The sequence below is a fragment of the Fusarium solani genome (assembly GCF_023522795.1).
Source record: "Fusarium solani strain SB1 chromosome Unknown bctg00000009, whole genome shotgun sequence".
Classification (NCBI taxonomy): Eukaryota; Fungi; Ascomycota; class Sordariomycetes; order Hypocreales; family Nectriaceae; genus Fusarium; species Fusarium solani.
The window spans coordinates 1,242,719-1,265,833 of record NW_027072144.1 but is presented as its reverse complement, the minus strand read 5'-3'; the positions used below and the strand labels follow the sequence as shown (position 1 = coordinate 1,265,833).

At 50.9% G+C, this 23,115-nt stretch overlaps 7 protein-coding genes across 7 annotated transcripts; 6 read left to right on the top strand and 1 right to left on the bottom strand.

Moving 5' to 3' along the window:
* Window positions 1-141: 141 nt before the first annotated feature.
* Window positions 142-1,575, top strand: MRS44_013464 (uncharacterized protein; the record flags this gene model as incomplete). The annotated part of the gene is made up of 2 exons (XM_065616937.1): window positions 142-608; window positions 663-1,575. 2 exons carry the CDS (start codon window positions 142-144, stop codon window positions 1,573-1,575), a joined length of 1,380 nt encoding a protein of 459 aa, XP_065473009.1.
* Window positions 1,576-3,425: 1,850 nt separating this feature from the next.
* Window positions 3,426-5,160, top strand: MRS44_013463 (uncharacterized protein; the record flags this gene model as incomplete). The annotated part of the gene is made up of 2 exons (XM_065616936.1): window positions 3,426-3,721; window positions 3,795-5,160. 2 exons carry the CDS (start codon window positions 3,426-3,428, stop codon window positions 5,158-5,160), a joined length of 1,662 nt encoding a protein of 553 aa, XP_065473008.1.
* A 1,368-nt stretch (window positions 5,161-6,528) lies between these two features.
* On the top strand, window positions 6,529-9,358 carry MRS44_013462 (uncharacterized protein; the record flags this gene model as incomplete). Its single annotated transcript, XM_065616935.1, has 6 exons — window positions 6,529-6,660; window positions 6,731-6,778; window positions 6,873-7,211; window positions 7,260-7,839; window positions 7,891-8,567; window positions 8,636-9,358. 6 exons carry the CDS (start codon window positions 6,529-6,531, stop codon window positions 9,356-9,358), a joined length of 2,499 nt encoding a protein of 832 aa, XP_065473007.1.
* Window positions 9,359-10,287: 929 nt separating this feature from the next.
* Window positions 10,288-12,222, bottom strand: MRS44_013461 (uncharacterized protein; the record flags this gene model as incomplete). The annotated part of the gene is made up of 4 exons (XM_065616934.1): window positions 10,288-10,718; window positions 10,762-10,914; window positions 11,049-11,738; window positions 11,868-12,222. The coding sequence occupies 4 exons, from the start codon at window positions 12,220-12,222 to the stop codon at window positions 10,288-10,290; spliced, it is 1,629 nt and encodes a 542-aa protein (XP_065473006.1).
* Window positions 12,223-13,692: 1,470 nt separating this feature from the next.
* Window positions 13,693-14,157, top strand: MRS44_013460 (uncharacterized protein; the record flags this gene model as incomplete). The annotated part of the gene is made up of 1 exon (XM_065616933.1): window positions 13,693-14,157. One exon carries the CDS (start codon window positions 13,693-13,695, stop codon window positions 14,155-14,157), a length of 465 nt encoding a protein of 154 aa, XP_065473005.1.
* Window positions 14,158-15,236: 1,079 nt separating this feature from the next.
* MRS44_013459 (uncharacterized protein) lies at window positions 15,237-16,462 on the top strand (the record flags this gene model as incomplete). Its single annotated transcript, XM_065616932.1, has 4 exons — window positions 15,237-15,401; window positions 15,453-16,193; window positions 16,276-16,349; window positions 16,402-16,462. The coding sequence occupies 4 exons, from the start codon at window positions 15,237-15,239 to the stop codon at window positions 16,460-16,462; spliced, it is 1,041 nt and encodes a 346-aa protein (XP_065473004.1).
* Window positions 16,463-17,762: 1,300 nt separating this feature from the next.
* Window positions 17,763-18,865, top strand: MRS44_013458 (uncharacterized protein; the record flags this gene model as incomplete). Its single annotated transcript, XM_065616931.1, has 4 exons — window positions 17,763-17,867; window positions 17,919-18,142; window positions 18,214-18,554; window positions 18,615-18,865. The coding sequence occupies 4 exons, from the start codon at window positions 17,763-17,765 to the stop codon at window positions 18,863-18,865; spliced, it is 921 nt and encodes a 306-aa protein (XP_065473003.1).
* Window positions 18,866-23,115: the final 4,250 nt, after the last annotated feature.

Genomic DNA, 23,115 nt, shown 5'->3' with positions numbered 1-23,115 from the left:
TCCATATAGAAACCAAGCCATCGTCACCTCTCTCACTTCCTATTCTGCCGTTCCCTACCGCGGTATCTACCGTCCTATTGCCTCCAACGTTCGTCTCGGGTATTCTTGGCTCGTTTCCGACAGCCACTGCTCCAGTGTATTATGCCTCCTCCCGCTCCCTTCCCCAATAGCCCCTCGAACCCGCGCAAACCTCTCGAGAGCCAGACAAACGCGGGCAGTGATATGTCCGTGATGCTTTTCGTCCAGCCAGACTGCCCGTCCAAGTTTGCCTATCAGGACCAGCATCGCATTAACGGGCTCAACGCAGAGGCATTGGCGAGGGTCTTCCTACCTGCCCCACCCTGGATTCTGACCCCCGAGTATGCGCAACTTCGGTCGGACCCCGACAACCCCTCCGCCTGCATCTTCTTCAGCACCAACCTTTCCATCTACAATAAACAAGTCGTTGCATCAGAATGGACCGAGCAATGGTTCTTCATGAACGGTCGTGTTCACCCGTACGCCTTGACCTGGGAGATTGAACAGCGAGATGGTCCAGAGTCAGATACTGGCGCCATCACACAATACACCATTCCGGCTCTTATCATCCGTGATCAGGGCTACCAGCCGTAAGCATGCTGCATACAACTGACCTTGGCCTCCCGCCCTGACTCGAGCTAAAGCATTCTCCCCCGAAACTTTGCCTCCGTAGACCACTTCCCCGCTGTCCCTCCCGTTGTCGCGTTCACTGGCCCTGTTGTCGGTTCCGGCCGCACATTGCTACGAAAGGAGTCTATTCCAGGACTCGACGGCGTCCAGTTGAAGTGCTGTGGCTTCGTCCAACTTTCTACGTTCATTGCTCCTGGAAAGCCCGACAAGACTCCCTTCAAAGGCTTCCATCCATTCCAGGTCTTTGTCATCTTCCCCATCCACGCCAATCCTTGGGCAGCCCTGTGCAAGAAAATGGTCGAGAGACAGGACACCCAGTTCCAGACCAACGCGCTTTTCACTTGCACGGGCAAAGTTGTCGGCCTGCTCGACCACAACATCATGGTGCACCCGCCCGGCTTTGACCGCGACTACGTTTTCATCGTCGTGCCAGATACCTGGACCTTTCTCGACAGGGCCACGTCCAAGTCGGCTTCCGCAGCCCTATCACTCTCTACCCCACCGAAGCAACCGTCCTCCGGCCCTATGGCCTTTGGGGATGCGAAAGCTATGTTTGCCTCGCCACCAAAACCAACAGTTCACCGATCTCCTCCTATCCCGTCCACTCCTCCCACGTCTGCTTCGCTCGAACCGACTACACCACCGGCCAAGCGAACAAACTCTAACTGCGGCCAGACCCCTACGAAGAAACGACGTCTGTCCCCGGCCTCTTCTAGCACCATTCCATCTTCTCAGAGCAAGGAGCCTGTTGGATCCCCCGCGATTTCGGTTTTCTCACAAGATGAACTTGATGTATCGGAGGCAGATATTGCCACTACCTGTCGTCCAGATGCGCCTGCGTCCGATTCAATCACAGCGTTCTCGCCTGATCCGCCCCGACCACATCGCAACCGTCATCCCCCAAAGAAATATCAGGAACTTGTCTAAGAACCTATTGGAAAAATCCCCTTACCCTAGCAACAATTAGTCACTTCATACAGCAACAAATTGACTGAGATAGCTGTTGTCCATCCAGCAGTGGCGACCATCAATATCCCTCCTCGCCCACATTACCCATCCTTGGGCATGCAGACCTTGTGAATTTTCCAATCCGGCCTTTGATGCTCCTTCCCCACAATAGCCCACGGCCCGGCATCGCCCACACATCTTGATGCCTTCCGTCTTTTCCCACACATACCTTACAGAGCATGTTTTCCATCATTTGTATGCTAGATGCATGATTCTGCAGATGCAAGATTGCGTCTCCATTGCATGACGTTTTCACTCTTTTGCATTTTCATGACCCCTCACTTCCTACACCACCTCGAGGACGCTGCCGGGATTACCCCTGAGAGGGTTCAGGTCTCCCCGCGTGTATATTTATGGCCAACACCACTCAAAACCAAGATTCGCATTTGCCTTTTTTCCGTTTCCAACATATCTCATCTCAATTGCCGAGCAAACTGCCACAGCCATCTTCGTTCCTCAAGGCCTTTGCGCAACCCGTGGTCGGGTTGCCTCTCCTGTAGAAATTAGGTGGGGAATAAAGTACCTCTCATTTGAGGCATTTTAATTGGACCGACCCCGCTGTCAGTACGGGAATTGAGGCATGTGGAGATGATGAGCCAGACAGAATGTGATAGCTCCACAGATTTGGTGCCTCGGCGTGTGTTTTCCGAATTTACGCATTCATTACGAAAACCCAAAACTTAGCTCCGAGAGGCTAACCCAGGCTAGTTAGCCGACTACAGGGATGAGATACTATTACCTAAGAACTGTTCAGCTTACAACGTCGTGTAAGGATCACCCTTGGAAAGCAGAGATTAGCCGGTGAGAGTATTGAAGGCAACATCCAATAGTTCCGCGGATCGAGGATACCTTCGCCCCCTTCTCCACCGAATCGTGGGCATCCGGCTCCGTTCCCGTGAATAGCCGCTCGCCAAGCCGGTTCCCCACATTGATGGAATACGGTTTTGTTGCGATTGGGTCTGTTGCACACTCGGGCAACCTCCAGTGACACGTGTACCCGGGTTCGCCACCTCTGATGTGCGAAGTATTCGTCTGAGGATACAAACATTCGCCTCGGCGAATGCTTGCACCGGAAAAGGGGAAGTACGAGCCTCTGCGTATTCGAGGAGGTCATGACTTATCACATGTTTCGAAGTAGCTACGGAGTCTCACGGTGCTATTTTTGAACTGTTGCCCTTTTTTTGCTCTTAAGGATCTATCAGTAGAGAACTTGGAGTAGTTCGGTAGTCTGGAGGTGTATTACACATTTTCCCCGAGATTAGGAGACCAACCACCTACCTGTACTGGCGATTCTTATTCAATGCCTTCGCTAATTTAACCCACACTTCACCAACACTGTCACTTGGCCTCTGGAGGGGGTACACGGAACATCCAGTTATGGGCCACAAGGCGACCATGCCTGTCCGAACAACCTCAATGCAACGTGACCAAGTTCAATCGTGCCGAATGAGAGCCAGCAGGGATGTACGACTGAATTACTTTTCGACTGACTGTGGAGCTAGTCAGAGACTGGCAGGGTTCCCCCACATACATTGATCCTTATTGCATGTCTGGGGCAAAGGCCCACTTGGCATGCTGTGCTCTCGGGACTCGGTGTATTTGGTGGCGAGAATGCAACTGAAAGCTATGTCGCTGACCGACGTAAATCAAGGCGTGCCAATCAATACATAGGGGGACTGGCCTCCCCGCATCTTTCTAACTTGAAACACATCACATCACATAATACTATATCGCATCTTTAGTTCTCTCCGTTGAAACATCAGTCAACAATGGCCACCACTAACGAGATTCCGCGCCTGCAGAAGGCGCCTAGTGGCCGTTGGGAACTGCTAGTCGATGGCAAACCTTACCTCATCCTCGGAGCTGAATTGCAGAACTCGTCGATGAGTTCAGCGCGCTACATGGACACAGTTTGGCAGAACCTCAAGGATATGGGGGTCAACACTGTTCTGGGCGCGGTCGCATGGGAAGACATCGAGCCGGAAGAAGGGGCCTTCAACTTCTCCGAGCTGGACCAAATTATCGCAGGAGCCAGGGCATACGGGCTCCGCTTGGTCATCTTGTGGTTTGGCTCATTCAAAAACGGCACGCAGACTGTGTTTTGGCGTTTAGAGACACATTTCTAACTACGCGTCTAGGCAGGTCAAGCTATGCTCCTTCGTGGGTCAAGACAAACTCAGCGAGGTTCCCGCGGATGTATATGAAAACCCCGAAGGTCGTCTCCAGAACTCGGGCGTTCTCTCCATATTCCACAATGAATGCGTCAATGCGGACACCAGAGCCTTCTCCAGACTACTGCAGCACCTCGGCGAGACGGATAAAGCACGCGTTGTTATCATGGTCCAAGTGGAGAACGAAGTTGGCTTCCATGGGGACTCGCGAGACCGTAGCGTCGTGGCGACTCGGCTATTTGAATCTCCAGTCCCGAACGAGGTAGTCAAGTTCCTGAGCGACGAGTGGAACTCCTTGCACCCTGACCTAACGAGAAACTACCCCAATTTCAGGGAGACTGTGGACCGAATCAAGGCCGGGGAATCTACCGGAAACTGGGAGGATTATTTCGGGAAGAGCATATGGACTGATGAGCTTTTCATGGCATACCATTACGCTTTGTACCTTGAGAAGATCGCTTCCGCTGGCAGAAAGATCTATGAGCTCCCCCTCTTCTCCAACGTCTGGTTGCCGCAGCCTGGCGAGCCCGGTGCCGCTTCTGGCGGTGGCAAGCCTGGAGAATACCCGTCCGGAGGTGCTTCGAGCACTGTCCTGGATATCTGGCAGAAGTTTGCGCCGCATCTCGACTTCATCTCTCCTGACATCTACCACAATGCTTATGGCGAGACTTGTGCGACCTACACACATCGTGGCCAGCCACTCTTTATCCCCGAACAGCGAAGGGACCACTTTGGCGCTAGGACTGCCTGGACTGCCATCGGTGGCTTCCACGCGCTTGGAGTAAGCCCTTTTGGCATCGATACTCAAACACCAGAGGAGGCTGCCTTTACAGATCACTACAAGCTCTTGAGCTCTCTCTCAAAGCACATCCTGGAGGCGCGGAGGAAGAACTTGACCGTGACTGGCTTCTGCTTCCACGATCTCGAGGACAAGGAGAATCCTTCCCCGCCGGTTAAGGTGAGTTTCAAGCGCTATGATGCCACCATCAGCAGGGCGTTTGTGTTCGGTAAGGAGGGTCCCGGCTATGGAATGATTATCGAATTAGAGCCTTCCAAGTTCTTATTGATAGGAAAGGGCTTCAAGGTCGAGTGGAAGTCCAACTCGCTGACTCATCCGTACACGGAAATCTTGAGGTTTGAGGAGAAGAGTGTCATAGACATGGAAACCCAGGAGCTCCGGACAGAGAGAATCCTCAACGGTGACGAGTCGGGTAGTGGGAAAGGGGCCAACATGCCTAACGACGACCCTGATCATGGGGACTGCCCTGTTCCGCTCATTATCCCAGCCCGAACCGCCATTGCACAAGTCGAGGTTTTCTCCTTGGAGAATTAAGGGAGAGAGAACAACAAGAGGCCAAGTCTGGAACGGACACCTAAGGCGCGTCCAAAGAATAAAAGTGTCTAGTACACAAACCTAGTACTTGCATGAAAAGCCTTTAGTTAGGGAGCTTTGCAACTTATCTGCGCTGCTACAGCGACCTTGTCGTGCGTTTCGTTGGTTATAGAATCTACCGGTATTGAGGAAGATTATCAATTCAACAGAACTAATAAATATACGTTTGAGGAGCAGACCAAGTGCTTATTTATAGATCCCTCACTTTTTAGTCTTCCAGAGGGTGCTTATTTCGAAATGTCTACATAGTAATTATCATTTATTTACGATCCAGGGCGCCTCACCTGTGTCAGAAGTAGCACCACTATGAGCCCTGTTGTCCCTGTACTTAGGTATGGCGGCCCCCTACTTTTGGCCAGATGGTCAAATGCCCAAATTCTGACAACTTGTTCCGCAATGCAAGTTCGTGCTAGGGCTGTTCCGGCGGTGGAAAATGGAAAAATCACCAGTCTGATTCGTTAGTAGACAAATGTTGTTGTGTCACGCAGGGATGCTGAGTGCACTTGACAAAAGGTAGTTCTTGTTGTCGTGATTGTAATTATTCTTAGTTAAGTTTTCATGATCTCAATGAGAGGCCCTTTGGGGCCTTATATCTTTGAATGATCCCATCTAGGACTTTGAACTTTAATCTTGATCCTGAAGTTAAGGGGGAACTCTCAGTTCTTCCAACAACAAATCCTTTTAATGAGGCTTAATTATTGGATACGCGGTACGTACTTCGAATGCACGGCGGGGTAAATACGATACAATACTCCGTGTGGAGCAGAAACTCGTTATCATATTAATTAATGGCTTGATTAGTTATGTCTTGTCTTGCTTGCTAAATCTTGTTGCGGGGACGTTGGTCCATTTCCTGTCTTTAGGCTTCCAGCGGGGTGCAGGCATCGACGCAGCATCTGGTGCCATACAACCATGCCAGCACACGAGGGATGATGATGCATGCTCCTGGTGAGCCGCGCCGCTCATGACTCACCGCCAAGAGGGCTGAGCAAAATTAGCCAGCGCCGATCAAGATGGGGTCCCGGATAAATGCAATGAGGAGTTAGGCGCTACCGGGATAGTGATCGGCCGAGTGGGCTGTCAGTGCCAAAAGGCTCGGTGAAAACTCGACTTTTCCTCGGCGTGATGTTGGAGCGAGTTGGCTGATGGCGAAGCTGTGCCACCTCAAGCTAGTGGAGACATTTACGCTTGGCTAAGCTAGAACCAAAGGCTATAAGCTCCGTCAGATAACGGCAAACTTTTTACCTTCTGTCTACCCACCAAATGTGTTGAGCCTCTACCGCCAAAGATTCGCATCAATCGCCCAACATGACTGACGAATTAGTAAACATCGACAAGCTAATCGATGAGCTCAGCTTGGCCGAGAAATGCCTTCTTCTCTCTGGCACCGGGCGGTGCGAGACGAGAGGGTTTGAGAAACATGGCATCCCCAAGCTTATGGTTCGTTCTCCTCCTTTTGCATGCCAACTTCACGAGCGAAGTCACAATTGTCTGATTGCGAGCACCCTAGATGTCTGATGGACCTCACGGCATCCGAACGGAGAAGTTCTTCAACAAGGTATGCGCAGCACCTGGGTCGAGCAGGTGGGCAGTCACCAAACCCCCTCCTTGCAGCCCTCCAGCTTGAAATATCCTGCTAATATCCAGTCTAGGACCCAGCTGACTGTCTACCGAGCGGAACGGGCATGGGGGCAACCTTCGACACCGAATTGATGCACCGCGTCGGTAACCTTCTGGCAGATGAAGCCAAGGCGCATCTCGTACACATGGTGCTCGCTCCCGTCGTCTGTCTCCAGCGCTCGGCCTTGATCGGTCGCGGTTTTGAGGCCTTTGGAGAAGATCCCGTGCAGAGTGGTAAGCTCGGCGGTGCTTATGTGAATGGCCTTCAGGAGCGTGGCGTCGCTTCTTGCATCAAACATTATGCAGCCCACGATCAATCCGACAACTCTATCGAGGACAACGTCATAATGACACAGAGAACCCTACGCGAAGTCCATACCTTGCCCTTCCAGATCGCCACTAAGGACTCGAATCCCTAGGCGTTTATGTCTGGTTACCACAAGCTCAACGGTATTCATTGCAGCGAGAGCCCTGAGCTCATCAAGGACATTCTTAGGGACGATTGGAAATATGATGGGTTGGTTCTGAGCGACTGGTGGGGTGTGTACAGCACATCCGAGGCCATCAATGCTGGTCTTGATTTGGAGATGCCCGGCCCCCCTGACTGGCGCGCCAACCTCTTGGACATGGCCGTTCGATCTCGCAAGGTCTCTATGGAAACTCTCAACAGCTCGGTGCGGCGTGTACTGGAGCTTGTCAACCGCGTGGGCCCTATCCTCTCCCTCCAAGGTGAGCAGGACAACAACACGCCCGAGTCCCGAGAGCTTGTCCGGAAGCTCACTGCCGACGGTCTTGTCCTTCTCAAGAACGATGCCAACGTTCTCCCCCTGCGCAAGGATGTTCGTAAGCGGTACGGTCTGATCGGCGACCATTGGAAGCGGCCTGCTGTGGCTGGTGGTGGCAGTTCCGAGGTCGAGCCTTACTACATTAGCAAGGGTTACGGTGCCATGGTCGAGGCTGTTGGAGAGGGGAATATTGACTATGAGCTGGGCTGTTACTGTAAGTGTGTCCAAGCTCATCCCGGCCCGACTGCTCGCTAACTCATAACAGCGCATAAGTTCGCCCCTCTTTTCACCGAGGACCTTTTCCAGCCTGATTCCCAAGAGCAGGGCATATTGCTCGAATTTTACCACAAGAACCCTGAGGAAGAGTCCGATGCGAAGCTCTGGCACGTGGTCGGAGCGCGAAAGACCGAGCTGAACCTGGCTGACAGCCTGCCCCGCGGCTCAATTCCTGACCTCTTTTTCCTCAAGATGCGGGGCATCTACCGGACTCAAAAGTCTATGAACTTCCGAATCGGCCTCTCATGTGCCGGTCGAGCTAGGCTCTTCGTCAATGGCAAGAAAGTCATTGACCTGTGGGCCTCCCAGCCTGAGAAGACAGATTCTACGCCAGTTTTCAACTGCTTTACCATGGAGGGTCGTGCAGACATTTCCATGGAGCAAGGAAAGGAACACGAGATTGTCATTCATCTCGACAATTCGAGTCTTAAGCCCACGGTAGGCGTTGCCCCCGCTGGTGGCGTGCGCGTTGGTGGATTCGAGGTGCTCGACCAGGAGGAGACTATGAACAAGGCCGTGACTCTCGCTAAGAAGGTCGATGTTCCAATTGTCTACACTGGTCTCGGGCCCGACTACGAGTACGAGGGAGTTGATCGGAAGACGCTCGATCTTCCCGGCAGAGTCGATGAGTTGATCAAGAGAGTCTGCGAGGCGAACCCTAACACTGTGAGTAACAGTTCTCTCAGCACAAGATTTTACGTCTTCAGATCCTTTGACGATTGACGCGTTTCTAGGTCGTTGTCACTGAGGCCGGAACTGCTATTGCCATGCCTTGGGTCGATGACGTCAAAACGCTTCTTCACGGCTGGCTCGGCGCCCAAGAAACGGGCCACGCCATTGTCGACGCCCTTTTTGGCGACGTGAACTCGTCCGGCCGCCTTCCGCTGACCTTCCCCAAGCGCATTGAGGATACGGCGGCCTTCTTGAGCTTCCGTAAGGCTGATCGAACCATCGTGTACGGAGAGAACGTCTTCATCGGATACCGATTCCATGAGATGACCAAGCGTGATCCCCTGTTCTACTTCGGACACGGTCTCTCATACACCAAGTTCGACTACTCGAACCTCGTTGTCCCGAAGACTTTCGAGGTAGATGAGAAGCACACCATGTCTATCAAGTTCGACCTCGCCAACGTCGGAGACGTTGCCGGATCTGAAGTCGTTCAAGTTTACATCGCGGACCTCGAAAGCACTCTGCAACGACCTAAGAAGGAGTTCAAGGCATTTAAGAAGGTCAGCCTTCAGGCTGGCGAGAACAAGACTATTGAGATCGAGCTTGACAAGTATGCACTCTCTGTTTGGTCTGAGGAATACGGCAAGTGGCTGGCGGAGGCAGGTACCTTTGCAGTCATCATCTCGCGGAGCGCAGCTCCTGAAGCCGAGGTGCTGCGGGAGACCTTTGACTTGCCCAAGACGTTCAAGTGGACTGGTCTGCGAGAGACTGCCGTTACTACATGAACCCGAAAATAGAGGCGTGCCCGTGTGGGAATATCGCAGATTGGCCCTCGGGCTCGGTACGATTTGGTTCGAGCTTAGGGTTACCTATGACCAAAGATGAAAAAGAAAAAAATAAGACTGGACCCAAAAGGGGAAAATAGACAGGCTGGGAAACGCGTGGGGAGTGCTTGAAAGATGCCTGGTGTCTTACCAAGGGTCGGACCCACTACACTGCAAATCCACGTGGACCACATATAAGTGGCCCATCTCTATTACATCCACTCGTCGGCGGGACCTCATACCGGCACCACCGGTGGTGCGATTAAGATCCGTTATGTAAGAGGCATTCGTGTGTGTGCAAGAGATATCTCTCTTCTATCAACAGAAACAGCATTTGATCACATAATTGAAGAGAGAGGATGATGTGCTATATGTGTAGCTATTCAATGTATGATAGATCATCTATTGGCAGCGTACCAGTATGCGGAAGGCTGTGAATAACACCACAGCTATCACGATGCAAGTGAATCACTTCAACGCGTGTAATATATAAATAGCTCTTTCTCTCGGAAGAAGCTCTCTATTCCTACATTAAACATCATCGTGAAAATGTATAACCGCAGCCAAAGCCAGCGTCAAAACCCTCAAGATATCCCCATCTTTGTAGATAATACAGCAACACCAGCAGGGCCTTTAATAATAAACAGTAACAACCAGTTTCTTCTACGGCCCATTGCCAATAACCAACAAGCACAGCCCCCAGCCCGCCTTCCTCATGCATCAACGATTCCGTTCCCTGTTGAGGTTTGGAGGTCTGTTACTACCCTGCCAACAGATCCAATCTCCCCCACGATGCTCTATGCGGACCCCCAGGCGCTTGCAAGAGCTCAAACCATTCAATATCCTCCTCAAGGGCAGCCTGTTACCGTAGAGATGCTGCCATTTGGATATCAGGTCAGGGTGTTCTCATCTCTATACCATCTCTCCTGTAACTTAACATCTCTCTCAGCAGCATCCCATATATCTCGCATCCCTCGCCGCCCTGAGAAAGGCTGCTCCGCCATCTCTACCCCTACATTCTGTTCGACCCGCTCGTTCTCAGCTTTATCCCAATCAAGATAACTCATCATCTCTTCCTTGGTCCAGTCTCTGATGCTGTTTCCCGCCTTGCAATGACGCCCCATTTGCTTGTAGTCAAGGCACCAGTCATAGTCCGCTTTACTATAACGTAGAGGCAGCCCCATAGCCTTCCGATACTGTTGATTGGTCTTGTAGGCTCCCCGAGGCAACGTAACAAACCAAGCCTCTCGTGCTTCTTTGTATCGTTGGAAGATAGCACGGGGGTCATCAGCTCGTAATGCGGGCACCGCTGCCGCATTTGCTGCAGGAACAGTTGCCGATCTAGCTGCCGGAGGAGATAGTACCTGAGTTATTGTACGTGTTGTTGTATGTGTTGTTGTAATAGTCTCGGATACGATAGAGGACCCTGATGGCGACGACGGGGATAATGAGCGGGTTACAGAGCGAGTAGATGTATGAGTTGTTATATGCGTTGTCGTAGAGGTTTGGGTAGGAGCCTGCAATAGATGTTCGTAGCGTAAGGGGCATGCTTTAGACCTCATGTTGTGGCCAAGCTCATGACATCTCGAACACTTTGGCGGTGCCTTTGGTTGTGCTGATTTCTCAACACGTTCAAATGCAGAGGGCTCACGCTGTGTGCTTGTTGGCGGCAGCTTTGAACTAGCCGCTAGACGATCGAACTGCTTGTGAGGCTCAATAATGAGCCGGGGGGTTCCTGAGCGTTGGAGATGCCAATGTCGATGGAAATGATGTAGTTGAAGGGGCTGCTTTTGCTCCAGCAAAGGCTGAAGGGTATGAGCACAAGGCAGACCAAGAGTCTTAGTGAAGACCCTTGTACACGCAGGATGCTCTTGCAATAGTCGTTCCCGCTGAGCCTCAACCTTCTGTAGGGCTTCATGTGAGATCCAACCACGTATGTTGCCGTACAATACCCCAGATAGTCGAAGAGGTGTGCTGATATGCTGTCTGGCCTGGTTTGCCTCGAGTTCACTAAGCTGGTTTGATAGAACAAGCTTGATAATCCTCCAGGCCTCAAAGAGGTCAACTTGCGAGCTTTTCATGTGAGATTTGATAAGCTGATGAATGCCCTCGCACCGTGATGTAACATATTGCTCAAAGTGAAGGTATTGGTTAACCCACGCCTTGACAAACCTCTCTTTGTAGAGATCTAGCCAGGTCTCCATGATATAGCCCACCTCGTTGATATGGTCAGGGATATAACGCTCCTTGAACTTCTCAAGCCTCTCGTTGTAGATATCCTCAGTCGTTGAGGCTACAATCTCATGCCAAAAGCCGTAGAACTCCTTCCACTCTTCATGCCCTTGAGGATTGTTATTATCTCGAGTAAATGCGGGCCTACAGTAGGTCAGGACTGCTTTGTTGATATGCCATAAGCATAATAGCGAGGTTGACTCAGGGAAGCAAGAGGGAGAGGAAACGGCATTCATACAAGCAAGGCAGCGATCTGTAAGTATCACAGATGGAATGGCCACTCCATGAAGCTCATACATAAACCGTAACCGTTGAAGGACCCAGATGAAGTCATCCTCTTCCTCGCCGCTAAGGAACGCAAATGCAATACAGAAGGACCGTTGACAGGCATCAACCCCAACCATATCGAGAAGAGGCATCTTGTACTTGTTGGTCTTATATGTACAGTCCAATACAAGCACTTCGGGATATGATTTGAGGTATCCCAGGGACTGCGGATGTGCAAATAATACTGCTACAACTCTGCCACTCTCGTCAAGGCGAATTCGACTCCAGAAGCCCTCGCCCTTGAGCTGATCGGCAAGGGCATGCATATTGCTTTGACCTTTAGCAAGCTCCCGTTTGCCCCGTGCAATGCAATTGTAGATATCTTGCTGTGTAGCAAGTGTATCCGAGCTCACGCGTAAGAAGGATCTGATCTCCTTTGGCGCAATACCGGCATTGGCGAGTTGTTGGACTGTTGATTCCTCCAGGCTTGATAGCTGACGAAGCGTTGGATGTGCCAGTTGACTGATGCTTGGTTCGTGATTGTGTTGATCAAAACCAGCCCCAGGACGATGCCTCAGACTCCATATAGTCTTACACATGCTTTCCCTTGCTGAGACGGAGAAGAGGCAATCAGTACGACGTGAGTCGGTTTGACGACGCCGTTTCTTCGAGGCCGAGACCGAAGGGGGCTTCCCGGCACGGTCACAGTTGAAGTGAACCACCATTCTTCCACTCGGAGTCTTCCTGGATCTTCCGGTTACGAAGGCATAACCTCGCGGCGCTGCCCAAGCATTGATTGATGTATATAGTTCCTCCCGTGAGCTGAATTGGCCTTCAGGAGGAAGGGCATCATCAGGGAAGCGACGTGGGGGCGTCAATTGGGTTCATTGTAGCAGGAGAAAGGCGCGGCAAGTTGAATTGATACCGTAGAAGCTGTTGATCGTTGAATTGGGGGGTCAATTTGCAGTGTGTTATCCCTCTTCAACAAGGCCACTGTCAGAAAGTTGGGTCCACAGCGGTCATTGATGGTACCAATCAATTGATGAGAATTATCTAGAGAACAAAGGAAATTGAACAGCCATGTGTTCGGGCACAGCTATTTAAGCTCATGTCATTAGGATTGGAATCTTTGATGCGACAAGCCGGATGTGAAACCGGATGCACGACCCCAAGGTATACGAGCCGCGTTTCACATCGGTCGCAAGAACCTGGTGGTGATATGCGACAGCCACGTATGCCTCTTACATAACGGGATCTTAATCGCACCACCGGTGGTGCCGGTATGAGGTCCCTCTGGAAGCCCCTTGATTGGTAAGCGTTCAAAGCAGACTCGTCTTGCCCCCGCTTTAGCAAGCGGCCAATGAAGTGTGGCCGCTTAATTTGCTAGCTTGAAACTAATCAAATATCAACCTGGCCCCCGCACTCCATCGCCGTATCTTTACGGCTCCTCGTGCGACCCCCCTCAACGCATATATCAACCAGACTCCGCACTCCATCACCGTATCTATACGGCGCCTCGTGCGACCCTCAACGTATCTCTCCATGACACGACACAACGGCTCATGACAAATATGATCAGAAGGCGTAAAGTGCACAGAAAGTCTCGGGAAGGCTGTGTTCAATGCAAGGAGCGGCACGCTAAGGTACGGTGAGCCCCCTCCCTGTGCTGTCCCTACTACTCGTCATGCCGAGGCGAAGCCCACAGCTGAACCCTGTAGTGCAACGAGGTCCATCCGCAATGCCTTCAATGCGAGCGGGCCAATATCTCGTGCAGCTTCTCGTCCCCTACCCTTACCATGGCGCCACTCAACGAGGACAGCTTAGCTGATCTCGAGCTGCTGGAGCACTGGCACCGGTATCCCATCACAGGCGACTTATCGGAGACTACGAAGCACCTGCAATATGACCTTGTCCGCCTGGGCTTCTCTCACCATTACTTGCTGAATAGTATCCTGGGCCTTACAGCCCTTCAGCTCTATAGTGAAGACCAGTCCCGGTCTAAGTGGTACGCTAGAGCCGTCGCACATCAGCAAGCCGCAATCACCCGAGCCAGGCCGCATTTCGAGTCCCTGGATCAGACACAACAACAAGCCCTGCTGGGATTTTCTGCTTTCACCTCAATGTATGCGGTAGCGGAACCTATGTTTCGCCCCCCTAGAGTCCGCTCTCTAGCACAGTTCGACCCTATCGAGGAGCTATTAAAGGCACTCCACTTTAGCCGGTCTACCTTGGCGTTTGTACAACAGAACTTCCCCCTCTAGTCGTCTCAGAATCGTGGCTTCTCACTAAATTCGTGGCTAACCACCAAAATACTCGAAAGGATCTCGAGATAAGATATCCACAGCTTGCGTCTCTCCGGGAATATATAGAGCGTCGGTGTATGGGGGAACAGAAGGCAGCGTGCCTCCATGCCGCCAGAGTACTGTTCCGCCGCATTGTAATGCTCTCGGACAACCTCGGAGACCCCGAACCGGGCAAGGTGATTTGGGGCTGGGGACTCGAGGTATATCAGACCTTTCTAGATTTGTGCTCGGCGCGACATCCCGTGGCGCTCGTCATTCTGGCTCACTTTACTGTTTTGATGAGCTTTTATAAGGAGCACTGGTGCCTGAGAGACTGGCCAAGCGGGTTGCTGGGATATATCATGGGGGTTCTTGGAGATGGGTGGGAAGACGCTATGAAGTGGCCGGTTGATCTTATCTTTGGGTTGGAAACTTTAGCGCCGAGGGGCCTGCCGCGGCCACTCGCAACGGCGTAAGGTATCAGGAGGTCTGATAGGGGATGGATGAAGGAGAATGTCTCATTCACGTCGTGTTGGCTCTAGTTCTCGTATACTGCGGTCAGTTAATTTCCCAAGGACCCATTCTCCCAGTACTCCGGATTACCATGTCCGTAAACGCAGGGGCCGCTGCTTCCGGAATCCCCACCGGCAGTAGCTCGAGCCAAGGGCGCCGCCTAGCGTAGCAGGCCGTATTGATACGGTCAGTGATCCACAAGCTATACATGGCAGCAATGCTCTCTGATTGCAGCTGACCTAATCCTCTTTACGCTGAGCATCATGTTGCCGAATCTATGACTCAGGTACACTAACCCTGAGGAAATGGCAAGGAACTTTGAGGCAATTCTTTCGTCCCCTTGTAAAATTATTAACAGCAGAATGAAGATGGTGTGATAAACGCGTTGATAATCAAAGGAAGACCGGAGAAAGGCTGCCATCTTATATAAAGGTTCAAGTTGTCCGACCAAGTATTAACTGTCCCCTTAAGCATCAAGTGGGTCAAGTCTCTTCACTATTTTCTCATCCAGATTTCAAATTTAACACTAATTTAAAGGAACCATCATGTCTACACCAAGAACCACCAAAGCCTGGACGGTTGAGGGCAAGGGCAGCCTCGATAGCCTCAAGTTTAACAAGGAGCACGTTCTTCCTGAGCTCTCCGATAACGAAGTATTGGTCAAATTCCATGCGGCGTCTCTCAACTTCCGCGACATCATGATTGCCCTGGTAACTACACCTTCCTATACATCCTCCACTGTCATCCACTAACCCTCGTAGGGAACCTACCCTTTTCATGTGACGCCAAATATCATCCCAGGCTCCGACGGAGCTGGAGAAGTCATCGCAGTTGGTTCTAAGGTCACCCGTTTTGAGAAAGGCTCCAAAGTTGTGACACTGTTCATGCAAGCACACTACGGTGGGCCGTTGACCCCAAAGGTCTTGGGGACGGGGGTAGGTGGTAGCATTGATGGCACTCTGCGTCAGTACGGCATTTTCAACGAGAATGGACTAGTAGATATGCCAAAGAACCTCAGCTATCTGGAGGCTGGGACACTGTCTTGCAGCGCCCTGACGGCGTGGAATGCTCTCTACGGGCTCAAAGCAGTCCTTCCCGGCGACTGGGTCTTGACGCAGGGTACGGGCGGTGTGAGCATCTCTGGCCTGCAGTTTGCGAAGGCGGCAGGGGCTCGAGTCATTGCCACGACTTCTTCTGCGGCCAAGGCTGAGATATTGAAGAACCTCGGAGCAGATCATGTCATCAATTACAGGGATACTCCGAACTGGGGCGAGGAGGCCAAGAGGATCACGGGAGGTGCTGGTGTCGACCATGTCCTCGAGGTTGGAGGCGCGACAACTGTGACAGAGAGTCTGAAAGCCGTCGCCATCGGTGGTCTTGTCACCATCATTGGCTGGATCGGCGGAGAGGGAGAGACTGGACCGAGTTTCCCCCAAATCTTATCCAGCATGGCAGTTGTCAGGGGAATCGTTGTCGGAAGCCGAGAACAATTCGAAGCAATGGTATGTACTATGGAAACGGATTACCTCCCTTGGGTGGCTTCTGCTAGCTTTTCGATTGATAAGCGGTTACTTACATATGTAGATCCGGGTCATTGAGGCCTCCAATATCAAGCCCGTTCTTGATCAACACGTCTTCAAGCTCGAGGACCTGAAAGAGTACGTCGATTCCATTTTGCAACGATTTATATTACTGACTAATGCATCACAGCGCCTACAAGTACATGTTAGATCAGAAGCATTTTGGCAAAGTTGCAGTGAAGATTGAGTAGATGTAGCTTTCTATGCTAGTTTATAGCAAGGATGTAACTAAGTGTGTAAGCTGTGAAAGAATCTTAACTATAACTTAACTTAAATTATTAAAACTGCGACCTTAATAGATGCCTGTTATTCCAAATATTGCTAATTACTTAGTTAGTGTTATAAACAAGGAATATCACGTCTTAAAATTTCTTAATATTTATTCCCTTTTCTAAATTTTAAGGTATTCAACTGAAATCATAACGACTAGATGCATACCCTGCACGCGTCGCTGGGTCCAGATCTTTCAACCGTTCTAAACTCGGATCTCATTAAGACATAGAAGAAGCAGGAGAGTCAACCAACCAAAAGGCCAGCGGCCCGACTTTGACTTGAAATTTGGTCGGAATCCTTTATTGAGAGCCCTCCCTCAAGTGAAAGTGGAATGCGGGGGAGATACAGGGATTATCAGCCAATGTGATCGGGAAACGTCCACTTTCAGTGAAAGAGGGAGGATCAATGAAGATGAGATCTTGAGTGACTCGGAATATACACACACCCAATCGGACGCCTCACAGAATCAGAGCTCGTGACAACTCCTCCCTGCGCTGGTTGATAGCACGCATGGACTGCTATCGCTTGCTGACAAACTCGGCAAGCCCTGCCAGCGGCCGTGCCCGAATGCTACACGACCACGAAAGTGGTGTAAAGTATCGTCCAGCCCTCGAAGCTTGTCCCCACATATACAGCCGTGGTGCATTTAGCAGAAGAGACGGCTGGGCCAGACACGATTCTACAGGTAAATATGGTCGGGGTTCCAATCGTTCCGATTCTACATAACCATTTCCCTCAGCATTTAACCGAAATAGTTCAGAAGATCCTGGTCCGCTGCTGGACTTCAAGACAAGCCAGACAAATCGCGTGCTTACAAAGCGTGATTTCGAAACCCCCCGAATGTGATGCAAAACCTGTGGATCACTGACCGTATTAATACGGCCAGCTACGCTAGGCGGCGCCCCTGGCTCGGGGTAAAATCCTTTCCTTGGCGGGAATGGAAGACTTCATACAGTCACCTAAGCTTGCGCAGAGCGCCGAGATGGCCCAAATAGGAAATGAGCGCGCGGTCTTCCATTTTGGGCGACATCGCGCGGTGAGTGAAGCGATGCTGTCGGTCACATCACGTCGGTATCACGGCACAGTCGGTGTTTTCTAGGAATAAATCAGGTATTTAAAGGGAACAAGTAGCCCCGTATCAGGTCTTAAATCCTTCATTCCATTTTCAGTTTGCATACATGGTCAATTTCCCTTCATTTTTCCTCGAACTTTACCATAATGGTCACCGTTGCAATCGCTGGAGCCACGGGCCACATTGGCAAGGCTATCCTCGATGTCTTGAAAAAAAGCCAAGCTCACAAAGTCATTGCTCTGTCCCGCAAGGTACTTGCCCTTAGCAGACATTTGAGGGCGGCTTGTTAACATAATCCCTAGGCACCAAACGACCATGACACTCACACTGTTGTCGTGGACTATAATAACATCGACTCGGTGGCTGACATTCTTGAAAGCAATGGAGTTCACACAATAATCTCTGCTATTCTAGTCAAAGATGATGAGTCTGGGGCTTCAGAGATCAATCTCGTCAGGGCTGCTAGCAAATCACGACCGACAAAGCGCTTCGTCGCGAGTGACTACTCAGCTCCCATTCCAGAAGAGTGAGTCCATCTCCATAATTCTACTACCACATCCTGGATGTACTGTGAAGTTCTAAACAATGGCCACTTAGAAAACAATTCGGGCGTATTCTCGCTCGAGCCGGCACAGCCAAGGAGCTGCGCCAAACGGATTTGGAATGGACGTCTATCCGCATCGGGCAGATTTCCGACAGCTTCGGCATCCCGCACCTTAAGAGCTACTTGCCTTTTCTCCCCATCAACATCGACGTGGCCAACAAAGCAGCAGCTATTCCAGGCTCGGGAAACGATGTCATTGCTTACACTTACAGCTTCGACATGGCGCGGTTCCTCGTTGCCGCACTGGACCTGCCCAAGTGGGACGAGGATCTGTTCTGCTACAGCGACAAGGTTACGCTCAATGAGGTTGTCAAGTTGGCAGAGAAGATAACAGGTATGTAAAGTCCTGTCGTTGTTATAGTCATCAATGTTATGCTAAGAGACTTCCAAACAGGGTCCAAGTTCGATGTGGCATATGATAGCGTCGAGAAGCTTCAACGGGGAGAAATGACGGAACTCCCGGCGCATGTTGAGTCATACTCGGTGCTTCCAAAAAAGATTCTCCAGGCGAGCTTTGCCGCCTATAGTTTGTACGCAATCGATGGATTGTATGACTTTCCAAAGGAAAGTACCTTGAACGCAAAGTTTCCCGAGATCAAGACGACGACCATTGAGGACATGTTGAACCTTTGGAAGAGCAAATGAATCGCTCCTAAGCATGCAGAGTGTCTAGATAGATTCAACATTCTGTTTCGTTCTTTTATTCATTAGTTTACATTAGCAGGACCGGCCGGCCTAAATTTACAGATAATACTCCAAATCCCACGTCTTGTGACCCGTCTTCTCCTGGTTCCCCCACACAGCCTGCATAACCTCACCAGCCTCACGAAGCGTATTCAACGCTTGTTGGTCGCCAACATCAGCGAGAAGCTCACGAAACTTTTGTTCATCGTCGGCAATTGCAAGACAGCCAGCCACACAGACAGGCCACGTTGAAGCTCGTAGTTGTGCCCCAGACTTGACTTCGCTCAGAAGCTCCAAGATGGCCGAGACATTTTGTCGAATCGTATCGCTGGCTGGCTGCCACCCTGAGATGGTGGTGGAGAGGTAGATCAGTGCAGCGTGTGCCCATATCCGCGTAATGACCCCAGAGATGCGGCTGTTTGTTGACTCGGGGCTGCAATAGCATGAGCGTAGACAGCTTAGATGATGATGATGATGACTCGTTTCAGACGCCGAAGAATTAGCATATAAAGCTGCAAGGCCTTCTTCCAAGCTCTGTGAAATGGACTTTGCTCGCTCGACCAGCTCAACAACTGATAGCCGACCGCCCCTTCTCATCTCCTTCTTCCACACAGAGAGCGATGCAATTTCCCCTACTGCGAGCAGGGCCCAGCTCTGGCAGCCCACAAAAGATGAAACATCTATGGCCACGGATACATCTTGTGCAATATCAGATGTCACGAGATGGGCATGGTGGTCCTTCAAGAAGGGCTCCCGGCCAACCGACGTGCTCGCTACGATACCAACGTAGATCAGCACGGCGGTGAAGAAGCGAAAAGCCGCTTGGTCGGTGTTCCATAACGGTCCATCAATGAAACTTGTGACTCTCGATGGCCACGCCATGGCATGCAAAGCGAACGACAGACTCTGCTCTGCAGATGATGAGTGTTCCCCTATGATATTTTGAAACAGAGTTACCGCCGGCTTCAGGTGCAAGTCCCAGTTTGTCGAATTGCACAAGAAGGACTCGAAGATCAGCAACTGGATAATACTTTCCATCAATCGGGCCTTTTCAATGAGTCCCTGCTGCGTAACACGCTGACTGACCTCGTCGAGTTCCTTATCTCCTGAGTGCGCATAGCCCTCCCAAGATGTCACGATGAGGGGTCTGGTCCAATCAGAAGGCGCCAAATAAAGGGTACTTAATTCCTCTCCTAAATTAGGTGGTGATAGAAGTCCCAACAATGTTGGTTATTACAAATCGCAACCTTGCAAATACGGCAGCCATGTGAGGTCTGACTCCGTACATTGTGCCTCCTCTTATTACCGCTGGTCTCCGTAAGAGGGCTCCAAGCCTCACTTTTTGCTCTCAGCTGCCCCTGCCGACAGCCCTGACAGGCTAGGCAGTCTGATTTGACATGACGGTCGACATGATTGATCTCCCGATTGATGTGATCCCTCTGTAATTCAGGGTTTTGTAGATCACGCTCGTCTCCTGGTCGGTATCGCTGCCTTGCCTGACTGTCATGACCGTAGGCGTTGAATAATTCGTTATAGATGCACTCTCGCCATTCCCTCTGATTGGTATATCTCTTCCAATTTGGCTGCGGTCCGTGAAGCTGAGCAATATAGCTGTTAACGAGGGCCACGTCGAGGAGGAAAGTCCATGCAAGTGCCTGCCACGCACCACGGCGTAGGGGATGCTCGTACTTATAATATGACCTCAGTTGGTCGCCACGGTCAACGTGATTCATTTGATCGTTATACTCAGCAGCCACTATCGGGATGTTGATCATCTTGACAGCTTCGTCACCGAAAAAGCGGCGTATTGGCTTGGCTTCTGACTTCCGTGACGACGGCTTCTTCCTCTGCCGTATGACACGCTCATCGTCGGCACCAGTGAACACGGTGGTCAAAAATAACACAAGCTTGTTGTCTTTCCAAGCGATTTGGTTGACCTAGGGTTACGGCACGAAGACGAATTAGTAGGGATTTCTCAGTGAAAAGTGTCTGAAGTCAGTACCTGGTTGTCAGGGGTTGGTATCGCCTTGACCGTATTGAATTCGTACATTTTCTTGACTTTGCCGTCGTTGTTCTTATCTTGTACGAGTTCCTCATGGATGCCGCTATTCGTGCGAGCCGTGCCTGTGGCCCCGAGGCCGTGGTTACGGAGGTTGCGGAAGAGGGGAGACGACGAGAAGAGGTTATCCACAAAGACGTGATATTTCGCTTTTGGCAGCATATTTGTAAGGGCAACGACGATAGCCTGAGTCGAATTCGGTGAGAAAGACTCGTCTTCTATATCAGGGGCTTCGACTGTGACTTTTCTTCGCTTGCTTGGCCGACCTTGTGATGATGACTTCTGAGTTGAAATTTCAACGCCAACGGCACCGTGTGGTTTCTCCTTGACGTGCCAAATCCACCGAATAAAGTAGCCGTATTGGGCAATGACCCATATCTTGAAGCCCACGGGGTTAGGCTTGCCTTTGATAACCGTTATGTCATCGCTTCTGCCCGTATAGCGGATCATGCACTCATCGACGGCAAGGTGAGACCCCGGCAGGAATATCTGCATAGATACGGCTTGTATGTGGTCAGACCACTCTTCAACGCATTGGAATACCTTCGGAATAGGTGCGGTTTCGTCATATTTGGTGTGGTCAAAGGGACGAAGGTGCCTGTGGATAAGCTGAAACTTGTTGTATGAGATGAACTTGATAAATGAGTGCGCAGGGCGTTGAACACCGGGCTTGGGGGTATTCCAATAGCTTCGTATCGTCTTTTCCTTATGCACACCCATATAGATTAGCACACCAATCATCGTCAACACCTCTGAGACCGTTGTTCCTTCCCATTTGTGCAGATATGAGGTCTTCCCCATCGGGTTATTCCAGCTGTCAACGACGCCGTTTTCTTTGAGCCATGTAATCCATGAATTAGTGTAAGATACCCATTTTTCAACGAGTGATATAGGTAGGAAAAGCTGGAATAGTTGTAGAGGCGTTGGAGGCAGTGGGCTGATGCGAAATTTGCGTATTTCTACGTGGAAAGGCCTGAAGTTGGTGCCTCGGTCATTTTCAGCCGGAAGATTAACGGCCTGGGTGGGGTCATCCTGCCACAAGCAATGACTGTGCTCTTCCTTGATAAAGCTATTGTCATCATAAGGGTTGATGACCTGTATCTCTTCTAGAATTGGAGGGGAAGTCATTGATGGTATCAAAATGAATTGATGGTGTTTTGGCGGGGAATTAGCAGGAATTCCTTCTGGGATTAAACTTTTCGTACCCCTCACGTACTTCCGGGGTTACCGGGGTCGGGTGGGTCTCGTTACATCTTGGGAGGGCTATGCGCACTCAGGAGATAGATACATCCCCGCAAAGGCGGTGAAACCAGTTTCGCTAAGATCTCCTTTTCAGTGTAGAAGCAATTAGGTCGGGCCAGCCCCCTTGAACAGGTCTTGCACAGGTGTCAAAATAAGGTCTGGTTTTCTATACAGAACAAGGCCAACTCTATTACGCCCTCGAAGGCAGCTATCTACACCTCTATTTCTGTCAACCTAGCACCGATACATGAATGCAGACATCGAACAAAAGATCAGTGTAGATTGAGGATTAAAAAGGAGCGTCCGTTTTTCTATCTAAAGGAGCGACGAGAGTCGGTCTCTTTATACCCGTGTTCAGTCTGCCGATTCATAGACAGCAGGCTGTTGCCTGACGCTAGTTGTGGTCGTTCACTCTCATCGTGAACAAGTTCACGATGATCGTGATCCTTGCCTCCAACAGTAAGCGAAGTGTCGCATAACATATAGGGTACTATTATTCCACACTAAGTGTGGGCCTACACTTTTGCTAGTGGCGTAACAGTTATCTGACACGAAGGTCTCCGGAGCTTGACAATTTCCTAACTGTTATCCAAGAAAGAACCTCCTCGTCGCTCTCAACCAGCTCCCACTGACTCCTTCGCCTCCGGGTGCTTGGTTGCGTCGATACTTGTCGCGGTGCTGGTAGCTGACTGGTCTATCCGGAAGTAGTGGTGGGCCGAACCTGGCCGGTCGGGTCTGTCGCTGTCGTTTTCGAGGATGTGATCGATCGCTCAGGCTAGGCCTTCGGGTTCGGCTTCTTGAATTGCTGAGCTATGAGGAGGCTCGGATTGGGACATCATGAAAGTTTTAATGGTTAAGGGCTGGGAGACTAGCAATGGATAACTAATTATCTGATGGAGAGCGTCGCGTC